This window comes from Chelonia mydas, chromosome 3 (genome assembly GCF_015237465.2).
Source record: "Chelonia mydas isolate rCheMyd1 chromosome 3, rCheMyd1.pri.v2, whole genome shotgun sequence".
Classification (NCBI taxonomy): domain Eukaryota; kingdom Metazoa; phylum Chordata; order Testudines; family Cheloniidae; genus Chelonia; species Chelonia mydas.
Window position 1 is genome coordinate 122177933 of NC_057851.1, and position 13695 is coordinate 122191627.

A 13695-nucleotide genomic window follows, 5' to 3' on the forward strand; every position below is an offset into this window, starting at 1 on the left:
AAAAACAATTTAGTTCTGTCACAATAAGCCTCCCAAAACTTAGTTTGAAGCTTTCCAAACTATTCATACCTCCTTGATCTATCAATAAGGCAAGAAATCTCAGAAGAGCAGGGTCTTTCAGTCGATTTCCAGTATTTACTGGTTCCAAAAGGGCCAGAAATACAATCTGAGAAGCTGTTCTCTAGGGTGTTTCAGGACTTCTGCTGCTGGACAGATATTAGAAGTGAAGTGGAATATAAAAATATTTGGATAGGACAGATGTGTTATTTGGTACTTCGTTTCCTGATCTGATAAACATGCAAACAATGCTACCACCAATAATTGTGTGTGCAAAGTGTAAAATCTGGCTTCTACAGATACAATTTTAAAAACAGATTTTCATTAACATTCTTGCTAAATTAAGCTCAATTACTCAAATATTCATGGCAATCAAAGACAGAAAGAGGAGTGGACATTGCCAAAGCTAATCGTTTAAAAGTTCAAAACTATTCATGGAACCTTTTTTGTATGTTTTTCACTCAACTCTACTCAGAAATAGTGTCTGGCATTATGGGGATAGGAAGTGAAAAAAAAAAAAAAAATCACCATAAGCAAGTTTGGCTAAACCCCAGAGTTCCAGCATTGTTATTCACCTTTAAACATTGGCATGGTATCTAACTCCCAATCAAGTGGACAGTATTAGATATAATGTTTCATAAGTGATGTTCCACTTTCAGCAGCACAGCACATTATACCTGCAGGAATATTAAACTGGAATGGTCGAAGTACTGGGCAAAAACAAAACAAAAAAACCCCAAACCCCTCACTGCATGCTATATAATCTTGCAATGCCAGTAATATCCCTATGGCTGTAATAAGAAAAATCATCAACTTAAATTATTAGTCATTTTTCAGCTGTTGTGTAGCATGGGATATTGCAGTTGGTCTGCATTCCCCTCCAAAACAAAATGAGTCAAGGAACATTGTGTGCTGTTTTAGAGGACATCAAAATCATCATCAAACCAAAAGGGACATGGAACAAAAATGCATTGTATTGCAAAATGATGTCTTATTATTCTTAAAGGTACAATGGAATGCAAATAGAATTGTCAAAATTCCCCTCAGCCTATGTGGTTGCCTAAAGCTAGGCACCTAAATAAGATTTTCAGAGACGTTGAGCACCTGCAGCTCTCCTAGATGACAAAGGAAGTTTCTCTGAGCATCCTGCAGCAGAGCGTTGGCTCCAGCTAGTAGCCATGAAAAGTGGTGACTTGACAGTCTTGGAGACTAACGCGCTATAAAGTTAAACAAGGATCTCAGACATTGTGGTGATGAAAACCTAGATCGGAACAGCCTAAGCAACCCTCGCGCAAGCTTCCCCACCCTGTCCTAACCTGTGGGGACCATTACTGGAGCGAAGAGGCAGTTAGCTTTCCAGGGGCATTCAATCCCAGGCCTCTCAGCTGAAGCTGCCAAATAGTGCCTGTTGTGGTAAAGAGCGCACTAACTTATTTCACACAGCTCCCTGAATGGTGACTAGCAATCACCCACAACCCAAGCTAGGTTGAATCTGTACCCTGTTATACGCTGATCCTTTACTAAAGTGTGTGGACCCTGCCCAACAGGACCAAGTCTTCCTTTGGTAAGTATTTCTGTGGCACCAGAGACCAGCTATTTTAGCTGTGAAATGTTAACTGTAGACAGCCAAATTTAGAGGACTAATAACGAAATACAGCAGTACGATCTAAGACTGCCATTGAACCATTTCTGAAATATTTATTATACCCATATTCTGAAAAGTTGGGATTAAGTTTGATAGAGAGAAACTACAACAGAGCAAAAGATCTGGGGCATTTGGAACAAGGAGAGCTGCCAATTGCTGATCTGGAAAGAACAACCCCCCCCCCCCAACCTTCACTTTTTTTTTTTTTTTTTTTTATAAAATAAAAAACCCTAAGCATTGCATCTCACTGCAGCAGCCAATGCTTACTTGGTCTGACTGTTTTTAAATGCAGATGTTCAGAACACAAGACTACTATGGTCTTTCCTCTGCAGGACATACATTTGCTGGTGAATGGTTTCCAAATTCCCTCATCCCAGAGAGCTTGTAACAGATGTAGTGATAGTTATCCATTTGCAGTGTTCAGGAAAGTGGATAAATCCTCTAAATATAGTTTGTCTCAGGAATAAAACTGTAGGATCTGTTTCATCAGTGTGTGACACTGGCAGACCGGGTGCCAGCTTATGCCAAGGCCCCAGGCCTCATTGGGCACTGACAAATGCATAGCTGGAAACCAGTCTGAACTATACTAACCAACAGGTAAAGCCAAACAGATAGTAAATGTTATAAGAATGTGTTTAGTGTGTAGACTTCATGGAATGTTAGTAGGATGCTGCATGCATTAATCCTACTTATAATTTTGTTATCCCATGGTATAAAGTTATACTGTTTGCATTGTAAACCTCTGTCATTGTATAACTCGAACAGGAAAAGCAGCATTAATTAAGGTAAAGTGTTCATCCTGCACACAAGATGACCCACTGAAGGCAAATGAGCATTATGTAGCATCAAAGGACAGAGACCTTGTTGATTGCATTTGTAACTTCCTCCACAAAGTGAAAACCTGTGCATGAACTCATCCCATCTGCTTGGATTCTGGGGAACAGGGGATAAAAATCCCTGACAAGAAGAAACTAGGATCTTTCTGTTGAGGAATCTTCGAGTCCAGAGAGCATAAGCAAGAGATCCCCATGCTGCTTGGCCTGGTCAGCCCTAAAGGACATATAGAGCTGCTTATTATAGAATCCTATATGACCATTTTAAATTTAAGACTAACTCATTTGTATGTGTGTATGTTTCCTGTTTTAAACTTATAAATAACTCGTTTTCCTTAGTTAATAAATCTTTAGTTTATTACAGGATTGGCTACCGGCGTTGTCTTTGGTTTGAGATCGGAGTACAGATGGCCTGGGGTAAGTGACTGACTGGTACTTTGGGACTGGGAGTAAACTGAGTATTGTTGTGATTTTTGGTGTAAAGTGACAATCACATAGTCCAGCTTACCTGGGTGGGAAGATAGAGTGGAATGCCAAGGGGACTGTCTGTGACTCCATGGTAAGACAGTTATACTGCTTCAGGAGTTCACACTTGTTACTGGGTTTTTCTTTCTTTCTTTATTGGACTGGTGAAATCGTATGTTCTAGAACATACAACTAGTTTGGAGCATCTGCCCTGAGGTCAGCACTCATAGTTGTGAGCCATTCTAGACAGGTTGACACTGTTTCTCAATTTTATGCTGGTGTAACTCAGTTGATTTTAGGAGTACATCAGTTTCTTGAGTAAGGCAGATTGAAAATATATTCCGCAGGCCTGAACCCTTGATCAAACAAACCAAGAAAAATAAACTTAAAACACAGATTTTTGGCACTTGGTTTAAATTAGGCTCACCAGCTGCTAGCAAGGGTCACACTTGCAAAGGTTTGGAGATCTCATTCATTCAGACCATAGAAACGTGGATGCTTAACCAAAGGACATTCAGGTGATGGTTTGTGGTTTCTAGTCTTTGTACGTTGTTTTGTAATAGATATGTATAATATGCACACAGCAATGGAATGTGTGCACAAACATGGCTTTTGTGGGCATTAAAAAGGGAAGTGACAATGCAAAACTAGTTTATCTTTCTTAAAGATAATAATACTTTGCAGTTACATGGTGCTTTTCATCTGAGCACCATAAAGTTTTCTCAGTACCACTCTGAGGAAGCGATCAATAACCTCATTTTATAGATGGGCAAACTGAAGCACAGAGAAGGTAAGTGAAAGCTCAAGACCATACGTGGTGTCACTGGCAGAGCTGCAGCTGAAACATTTGACTCCCAGTCCCATGCTTTAAACTTTAATGGTTGCTATCTTGCTCACTAAACCTGGGATTGCCAGAGCTCAGATCATGAGCTTCAGAGGATTTTCAAAGGGACTTGAGGGAATTATGCGACCAAATTTCATTGAAAGTCAATGAGAATTGGATGCCTAACTCCCACAGGCCTCTCCGAAAATCTCAACCAATGTGCCCTAACTAGCAATTATAGCACAATCACCACCTCTGGAACAGCTGGGGGGTAGTTTAATGCAACAAGGAGTGGATTACATAACCAGTACATGACAGGTTTCAGAGTAGCAGCCGTGTTAGTCTGTATTCGCAAGAAGAAAAGGAGGACTTGTGGCACCTTAGCTCACGAAAGCTTATGCTCAAATAAATTGGTTAGTCTAAGGTGCCACAAGTCCTCCTTTTCTTATACCAGTACATAACACTCATTCATGTTTTAGGGTCTAGCCCCATAAATATTATCCCCTAACCTGTCTTACCTAGGACCCCAGTAAATGGCAAATATGCTCTTCTGCCCATACAACTTCATTGACTTCAATGGGATGCTACTAGTGCTGTTTAAAGCAGAATTAGGTCCATTACATACTGTAGAAAGTTACCTTTCCATAGGAACCTTGCCCCAATACTTTCAGCAACTCAAACTGTGAAGAATCTGCCTTTTCAAAACCTTCCTTTACATGATGACTGATGTCTATTTCCTTCACTATACCTTCTTCCTGTGAAAGAAGAAAAAAAAGAAAAGCACAGCTGTTACTGTGAGTGAAAGAACACAATATTTATTTAAATCCCACCACACTTGTTTCTACAATTAAATCCCTAATACCAAAACTTTGGAGAATACAAACTATATGCTATGCCAAATATGAAGTGTGTATATACACACCGGGACTTATTATTTTCAGTGCAGCACATTGAGTCTGAATGTAAGACGTCAGCATCCCACTGCTGCTGCCTATGAAACTTCATGATGTGAATAGATAAAAACAGAACCTGTAAATTGAAACATTGGAGTAAATAATTGAAGCGACTGGGATCAGGATGCCTGTTCATCACAGGCTTTATGGTCTATTACAGTGATCTACGTGTATGTGCTACAGTACCACTAATGCAGTCCTTTCCAAATACACCCCACTCGGTCCAAAGACTCATTTACAGTCATTAAAAAACCTGTAGCGTTATCATCTTGAAGGAGAGACTCAGACTATAAATGCGTGACAGAGAGAAGACTTTGCTCATAGTGCTTCTGCATGTTCAGCTGAAGGAATAATGGAAGGTTACTACTAGCAACCTTCCATATACAAAGATTCACAAATCCCACATGCTAGTGGGGCAGCAGAAGGATGACGATACATTCCTCCTGCCACCGCCAGGAATGAGCCCCACTGCTTCATGTTTTCTAGGCTCCTTAGGAATATTTGCATGGTCAACGCAGAGGGGCATCCTTTGAAGACACTGAACAGGGCTCCTGATCCCGAAAACATCTGTACTTAAAGTTAAGCACAAACCTAAACGTTTGAGTATTTGCAAGACCAGAGCCTGAGTTGGCCAGTCCTGCCTCCACTATATCTGAAGAACAGTCTTATGCTGGGTAACAATACAGATTTGTCATTGTGTCTACTGAAGGGGACACGGCACAAAACCCTTCACCAGACCTGTGTGAGCTGCTCAGGATCATAGGAATAGGCCCTAAATTTGCTGTAAGTCACGGTATCAAGTAGATTTACCTGGCTCTGACTTGCACAGCATATTCATTTTTATCTAATGTGAATCCCAAAAGAATTTCATCCAACTCACCATCCATATGAGTCAACTTATTGATATCACTACAACACAAACAAGTGTCTTCCAGTGCAGCCATTCTATACTTTTGCACATAGCATTTGCTCAGAGGCTAGATTACCATATACTAGATGGCTGCCTCGTCTGTGTGTAATTCATATTTTGTAGTTGCCTTCCCCATTTTTGTATTTTCTCATCATATGGAATGAAGAAATAAAATTAAAATATATTTTAACAAAAATCACTACTAGATTAAGAAAGAATAGAAATGGGTTAAACAGAACCTTTTATTATTCCCTGAATTTTGGGGTTTGAATAACTTGAGCATTGGCTCTAAACTAGAGTTAGGTTAGCAAAAAACTATGGGTGATTTAGGTTTTGCAAACCTATTTCATATAGAAATGGGTTAAAACCAGAACCATCTACCCATACTCCTGAACTCTGGGTACATAGGAAAAATGGGACCCAGATCTAAATGGATCTTGTTTTTGTTTTGGCAAAGCATAAAATCAAAACAAAGCTAAAACAAAAACTAACCCTAGTTTTATATACATCAAAATGGCATCCCCAAGACTACTGGTACCTCCTCTCTTCACTAACTTTCTCTGTCCCCAAAACACTCTGGATGAAATCTTGGTTCCATGGAAGTCAGTAACAAAACTCCCAGTGTCTATGGGGCTAGGATTTCACTCACGGCTTCCTGTTCGTTCAAACTGCTTTAGCAAATTAAAATTATACACGAGTTTTCTATCTATCCATTCATATTGATAATGAGTATCACATGCCTACAACCTGGAGCATATTTCACATTATGCTTTTAAATTTAACATAACCTCTTGAGTTCAAGACATTTAGTTACAGGGATATGTTGAAATTGCTAAGGTGTTGCTAATTTTGTTTGCTGAAAGAACATTAGAAAATCTATTATTTCCTGGGAATACCATAATGCAATTGATTAAATTCATAACTTTGAATAAAGCAGCAATTAACTACAAAGAGAATTAATTAATGCTAAAAAAGATGGTTAAAAAGGACACCCAAGAACTAAAATTAGACCTACCAATTTTTAATGAGAGAGTTATAGATTGAGAGATAGAACTTTTCTATTAGCTCATTTGACTTGTCCAGTGCAGTGTTAAATATCTCAGGCAATGAGGTTTAGATCACTTCCTATGAAGATTATCCTGTTTTGGTTTGGCTTGGTTTCAAATGCTGAAAGGCATGTCAAGCTACTTCAAGTCTGCTTACTCTGTTCCTGGGAGCAAGCATAATGTTCTCTGAAGCACTGGAAAGACAGGATGCTTGTGAATTACCATAAGCAGTCTCTTGGCTAGAGGAGCAGGGATGCAGAATGGGAGAACAGCACTGCAGTAGGTTCTCTGTTGCATAAACGGTAATTGTTATTTTATTAACACTGAAATTTACGGGCTTAATCCTCCTCCCATTGAAGTGAAGGGCAAAGATCACATAGATTGCTCATGCCTGTGAACTTTGACAGAGTCCTTCTGGCCATCAACAAGTTTAGGCTTCAAATTAGGTGAAAGTTCTGGAAGAGCCTTCCAAGGGGAGCAGTGGGGTCAAAAAACTTAACTGGCCTTCAAAGCTGAGCTTGATAAAATTATGGCTGATTTTGTATGAAGAGACTGTCTACAATGGCATGCAGCTGATCTGCAACTGCTAGCAAATATCTCCAAGAGCTGGTGATGGGACACTATATAAAGAGGGCTCTGAGTTACTACAGATAATTCTTTCCCAGGAGTGTGGGAACTCAATGCCATATTTGGCATCAAGAAGGAATTTCCCCCACAGATCAGATTGGCCGAGATCCTGGGGGTTTTTCCACCTTCCTCTGTAGCATGGGGCATGGGTCTCTTGCAGGTTTAAACTAGAGTAAATGGTGGATTCTCTGTAACTTGAAGTCTTTAAATCATGATTTGAGGACTTCAGTAAAATAGCCACAGGTTAGGGGTCTACTACAGGGAGTGGGTGGGTGAGATTCTATGGCCTGCAATATCCAGAAGGTCAGCGTAGAGCCATAGATCATGATCATAGACCTTAAAAAGTCTAAGAGTATTACTTAGACGGTAAGATTCCTGAGGCAGGGACCATCTTTGTATTCTACATTTGCATAGCACCTAGCACAACAGGGTCTTAGTCCATGACTAGGGCCCATAGGTGCTATAGTAATACAAATAAATAAGGTGATTCAGTAATACTGGTGTATGAGGTTGTCTAAATTCAACATGGTATAAAATCACTAAGTCCTATCTACACAATGTCATAGGGCCAGTTCCTGTGAGGCGCTGACTGCCATCAGCTCTAGCTGAAACCAGTAGGAGATGGGGGTGGTGGTGTTTAGGATCTCACAGAAAGGAGTCCCATAAACATTCGCTTTGGCAGCACAGTTCTTACATAAGGGGAGATAACAGCTCTCGCTAGATGGTTCAACCAGGGTAGCCACGGCCAGCACAAGGATCATATTGTTACTTGTGCTCAGGATACACAGGGCATTAGCAGCCCAGAGATTAGTTTATGGATACAAAGACCGGAATGAAGGATAAAACAATATTAAAAGTACTATCAGCTGGGCCCCACTGAGTATTCAAATACAACTTAAAACAAAAATATGAACTATATCTAATTACAAAAAGAGATCATATCAGTAAAAGGAAGTGTTTTAATTCTGCTGAATAGCTAGCATTCAGACAGGAAAACGTAATGCTACAAGCAGACTACAGGGCATTCAGCTCATCACTCCAAAGCATGACTAACCAGGAAGTTTTCAAAAGGTTTTCTGCAGGAAAATTATTTGGAAAAAAAAATGTTAGTTTAATGGTGTTTTTTTTGAGCTGAGCAGTTGCATTCTACATGTGTTGTTCACAGACATAACACAGGAGTTTCACAAAAAGAAAGGAGGACTTGTGGCACCTTAGAGACTAAAATTTGAGCATAAGCTTTCGTGAGCTACAGCCTACTTCAGCGGTAAGTGTCATTGACATCTGGATGATAGTTGTTAAAAACAAAGACAACCTTAACCAGGCTATTTTGTCTTGTCTTGTCTAGAAAAGAATTAATATCGGGAAGTGCACTGAAGGATGGAGGTGCCAGCAGAGTAAGGCTGGCCCATCTTGGGCCTGACCTATCTACCCTAGCGTCCCTCCCCCCACCCATGTAAGGTTCAGGGTAGAGCTGTATTAGGTATGTAAGTCTGCTGGCCTAACTTTTCAAAAGTGATTAGTGAATGTGGAGGTGCCAAATTTGAGACATGTTAAAACAGTTGGATTTTCATAAAATACTGAGTGTACCCACTGGAAAAAAAAAAAAAAAGACAAAAAAAAAATCAAACTTCTTTCAGATGTCAAGATAAGAACCTAAAATCGTTACTTGTTTTGGAAAATGTAGACTACAGTCTGGTAAGTGCGGCTGGGGGCAGGGCATGGGTGAATGGGTCTCTGGGGTGGTTTGTGGAAAGGCTCTGGGCAGTGAGGGGATGGGGAAGGGGGAGGTCTGTGTGCGTTGGGGTGCTGGGAAGTGTGTGTGGGGATCTAGACAGGGCGCTGGGGGGCTGTGCGGCAGGGCACCTAAAAGTTAAGTGGCGGGGTACCCCCCATTGCCCATGCTGGTTCAGAGCTCCAAGCTGCCATGGGCGGTGGGAGGTATCCTGCCACTCCTGGCCACTGGGGGTGTCTAGGGGAGCACAAGGTGTAAATCCGGCCTTACCCAGACTACCTCATTTTTATATTCTCAGTACACGGAGGGGGTGGGGGGGGGGAGGGGGTTGGGACGACTCCAACAATATTTGTGTTTCTTTCCTGGTAGAAAAAAACATTTTGCATGGTTATATTGTTTGTTATTGGTTCCAACATTTTATATTATTTATGTCTGCTGAATGCTCCCATTGTTAAACCAAGATGGGGCACAATATACAGCACTTCCTAGGGAATCTGTTTTCTTGGATACAGTTAACACCAAATTGGAGGAGTGCAAGCTTTAGGGTCAGAGTGTCCCAGACTTTTTCCCACATTGAGTAACACCTTAGGTTTAGTTTCATGGGTCCCCACTCTGTAGTTCACCTGGGATACGTTACACAGGTGCAAGCCACAGTTCACATTGGTGTGGCATAGCTGCGGTAGGGGTTTGCAGCAATGCAGCTGCACCAGGGCTAGAGACTCCACTCTGTACCAGTCCCACCAAAAGAAGCGGGATCATTTGCAGATCAATGTGATTAAAGTTAGCAGAATCATGCTGAACATCATAAGTGTCATTTTACCATTCACACAACTGTGGCTCTGAGATTGTGGATCAGAGTTCAGATAGTTCTCACTGTGCACAGGTAGGCTGCAGAAATCTTTGTGTTTCACGACTACAAGAATGCATGCTGAACTGAGAAAACATATGCAATGGTATCCCACATATGGGATGAGTTATTGGCTGAACGTTGACCAGATGCAAATGACATGTGCATTGTCTAACCCTCCCTCAGCCAGATTTACAACATCCAAATTTGAGGATGAGGCAAAGCAATATTTGAAGTAACATCTGGTCCCATTAGAGGGTTTTACCCTGAAAAAGATGAAGAGCAGAATCTTCACGCTGAGTTTTGATCAGTCCAGTTGGGAGAATATAAAAATGAAATGGTCATGATTCAGTCAGGTGTACAGCACCCAGTCCTCTAACTCCCAGCTGACATGTCCCTTCAGCACACTAAAGGGAATGCCTGAATTGAGTTAAATCTTCTGTAAATGTGTGTGTTTGTGCCAGAGATCTATGATTATTCAAGTGAAATGGATGTTCCTGTCTGTTTGTGGAAAGCATGTGATGGAACAATAGAAACAGAGAGGGAGATGAGCCTGCACCCCTGATAAAGTAACAGAGAATGCTTCTGTGACTCATGAGAGAAGGTTGAAATTGGGCATGTTTAAGCTAGAGAAGAGAAGGATGAGGAGGGACATAGCCTTTAACGTATTTGAAAACTGTTGTTATAAAGAGGACAGTTCACCAAATACATGTTCTCTAAGTGCAGGACAAAAAGTAACTGGCTTAGTTGGCAGAAAGGGAGATTTAGGTTAGCTATTAGAAAAATCTAACTACAAGGATAGCTAAGTACTGGAATAGGTTACTATGGGAAGTTGTGGAATCCTGATCATTGAAGGTTTACAGACGCTCCCTGTAGGGTGACCAGATGTCCCAATTTTATAGGGACAGTTCCGATTTTTGAGTTTCTCTCTTATATAGGCTCCTATTACCCCCCATCCCCTGTCCCGATTTTTCACATTTGCTTTCTGGTCACCCTAGCTCCCCAACTTATGCAATCATTCTGGAACGCCTTGCGTAAGTTGGAAATGTATACCCAACCATTAGGCAAAAACACAAAACAAAAACAAAAAAAACCACCAACCCCACTTCCTGTTTCTAGCTTACAGAACTTTTTCAGTAAGTGCAGATTTGCGTAAGTCGGGTCTTGTGTAACCCGGGGAGCATCTGTATAAGAAGAGGTTAGATAAACCTGTCACAGATGGTCTAGGTATATTTGATACTGCGTCAGTTCTGGGGAGGGATGGGGTGCAAATGGGCTTGATGACCTCTCAAGGTTCCTTCCAGCCTTACATTTCTATGATTTATGTGCCTTGCATAGGACAGGGATGTTGGTGATTTAGGGCCCGATCCCACATTCCATCATTCACCCAAAACTCCCAATGAAGTGAGCAAGACTTCTGGGTGCACAAGGAATGCAGAATTTGCAGAGGGAACCCAGTCTGACTTTGTGAAATGGGAGACTGCAGTTGCCTTCTCCTTGCAGCCATAGATGGCACAGATCCAGGGGCACCATTTCAGATGGGGGGGGGGTGCGGCAACTTTAATTGTGATTCCAGGGGCCATTTAGGCACCTGAAAACTCTAGTTTTTTGACAGATAGCTTAGCAGTTAGCTGACAGGAGCACCGTATCTAATACCTATATAAAAGAAAGAAAATTAAATAAATATTAGACCCACTCAGCTTGAATACTAACATGTTCTGACGTCTTGGGGCAAGTCACTTAAGGAGCACTCTGGTTAGGTTTAAAATTTTAATATATGTTCTTATTTTGTTACTAACTCTGGAGAGAGACCCCATCAGGGCTCCTAGGTTCTATCTCAGCTCTGGGAAGGAACTGGGGTCTAATGGGTTACAGTGGCGAGGTGGGGGCTGATATATCTAGGTTCTATATAAGAACTTTAGCCGGCTCCAGCTCACCACTGGTCTTACCCAGTGTGGCCGTTCTGGAGCACCCACAGGGAAAATTTGATGGGTGCAGAGCACCCACCAGCAGCTCCCTGCCCTGCCCCAGCTCACCTCTGCTCCGCCTCCTCCCCTGAACACGCCGCCCACCTCTGCTTCTCTGCCCCAGCTTCCCACGAATCAGCTGTTCACATGGAAAGCCTGGGAAGGATGGAGAAGCAGGTGGTGGCTTCATGCTCAGGCCCAGGGAGGCGGAGCAGAAGTGAGCTGGGGCGGGGGGGCGCGAGGAGGACCACCCACGCCGCAGCAGGTAACCCGGGGCGGGGAGATGTGCAGGGGAACCGCTCCCCGCCCCAGCTCACCTCTGCCTCCTTGGGCCTGAGCGCGAAGCCACCGCCTGCTTCTCAGCCCTCCTAGGCTTACCGCGCTAACAGCTGATTCATGGGAAGTCAGGGGGAGGGGGAGTGCGTTCAGGGGAGGAGGCAGAGCGGAGGTGAGCTGGGGCCAGGTGCGGCATGCAGCTGCTGGTGGGTGCTTTGCACTCACCAAATTTTCCCTGTGGGTGCTCCAGCCCCAGAGCACCCACGGAGTCGGCAGCTAAGGTGGTACTTTTGATGTGATCAGTGGGGGGAGCGGCTGCTCCCCCCAGCTATGCTCCCCCACCCCTAGGAGCCAGAGGAACCTGCCGGATGCTTCCTGGGAGCTGCCCCAGGTAAGCACCACTGGGACTCCCCACCTCGCCCCCTGGCAGGTCCCTCTGGGTCTTAGGGGCGGAGTGGGCACCCACTACGGTGGCCCATGAGACCCTCCTGCCCAGTTCTGGGGGCAGTCAGGGATGGATGAGGCAGGAGTCCGGAGGGAAGACGGGGGGGGGGGGCACGACCCCCTCATGGGGTGAGGAGGGAACCGGTTGTTAAGATTTTGGCAGCTCATTACTGGGTAAGACCAATGATCCATCTAGCCCAGCATCCTGTTTTCCAACAGTGGACAATACCAGGTTCTTCAGAGGGAATGAACATGACAGGAAATCAAGTGATTCATCCCCTGCTGCCCACTCCCAGCTTCTGGCAAACAGAGGCTATGGACACTCAGAGCACTGTGTTGCATCCCTGCCCATCCTGAGAAGAAATACTTTTTGTTTTAAATCTGCCGCCTATTAATTTCATTGGGCAACCCCTAGTTCTTGTGTTATGTGAAAGAGTAAAGAACACTTGCTTGTTCAATTTTTCCACACCATTCATTATTTTATGGCCCTCAATCATATCCCCCCTTAGTGATCTCTTTTTTATGCTGAAAAGTCTCAGTCTTTTTAATCTTTCCTCACACGGATATAATTTCCGTACCCGTAATGATTTCGGTTGCCCTTCTCTGTATCTTTTCCAAATCCAATATATCTTTTTTTGAGATGGGGTGACCAGATCCATACACAATATTCAGTATGTGGGCATACCATGGGTTTATATGATATTTTCTGTCGTATTATCTATCCCTTTCCTAATGATTCCTAGTATTCTGTTAGATTTTTCACTGCCACTGCACATTGAGTGGACGTTTTCAGAGAAGTATCCACGACTCCAAGATCTCTTTCTTGATGAACAACATGTAAGTTAGCCCCCATTATTTTGTATGTATAGTTGGGATTATATTTTGCCATGTGCATTACTTTGCATTTATCAACACTGAATTTTATCTGCCATTGTGTTGCTCAGTCACCCAGTTTTCTGAGAGTCCTTTGTAACACTTTGCAGTCTGCTTGGGACTTCACTACCTTGAGTAGTTTTGTATCATTTGCAAATTTTGCCACTTTGCTGTTTACCCCTTTTTCCAAATCATTT

At 42.7% G+C, this 13695-nt stretch overlaps 1 protein-coding gene across 4 annotated transcripts in view; it reads right to left on the reverse strand.

Moving 5' to 3' along the window:
* RPS6KA2 (ribosomal protein S6 kinase A2) overlaps window positions 1–13695 on the reverse strand; it is a 468026-nt gene that overhangs the window by 152475 nt on the left and 301856 nt on the right. For all 4 annotated transcript variants that reach the window (XR_006289668.1, XM_043543199.1, XM_007071080.4 and 1 more), the window contains one exon: window positions 4462–4578. Coding sequence is in view for 2 of the 4 variants with exons in the window: in XM_043543199.1 (XP_043399134.1) it covers window positions 4462–4578 (117 nt within the window). In the remaining 2 variants the exon portion in view is untranslated. The remainder of the gene's footprint in view (window positions 1–4461; window positions 4579–13695) is intronic.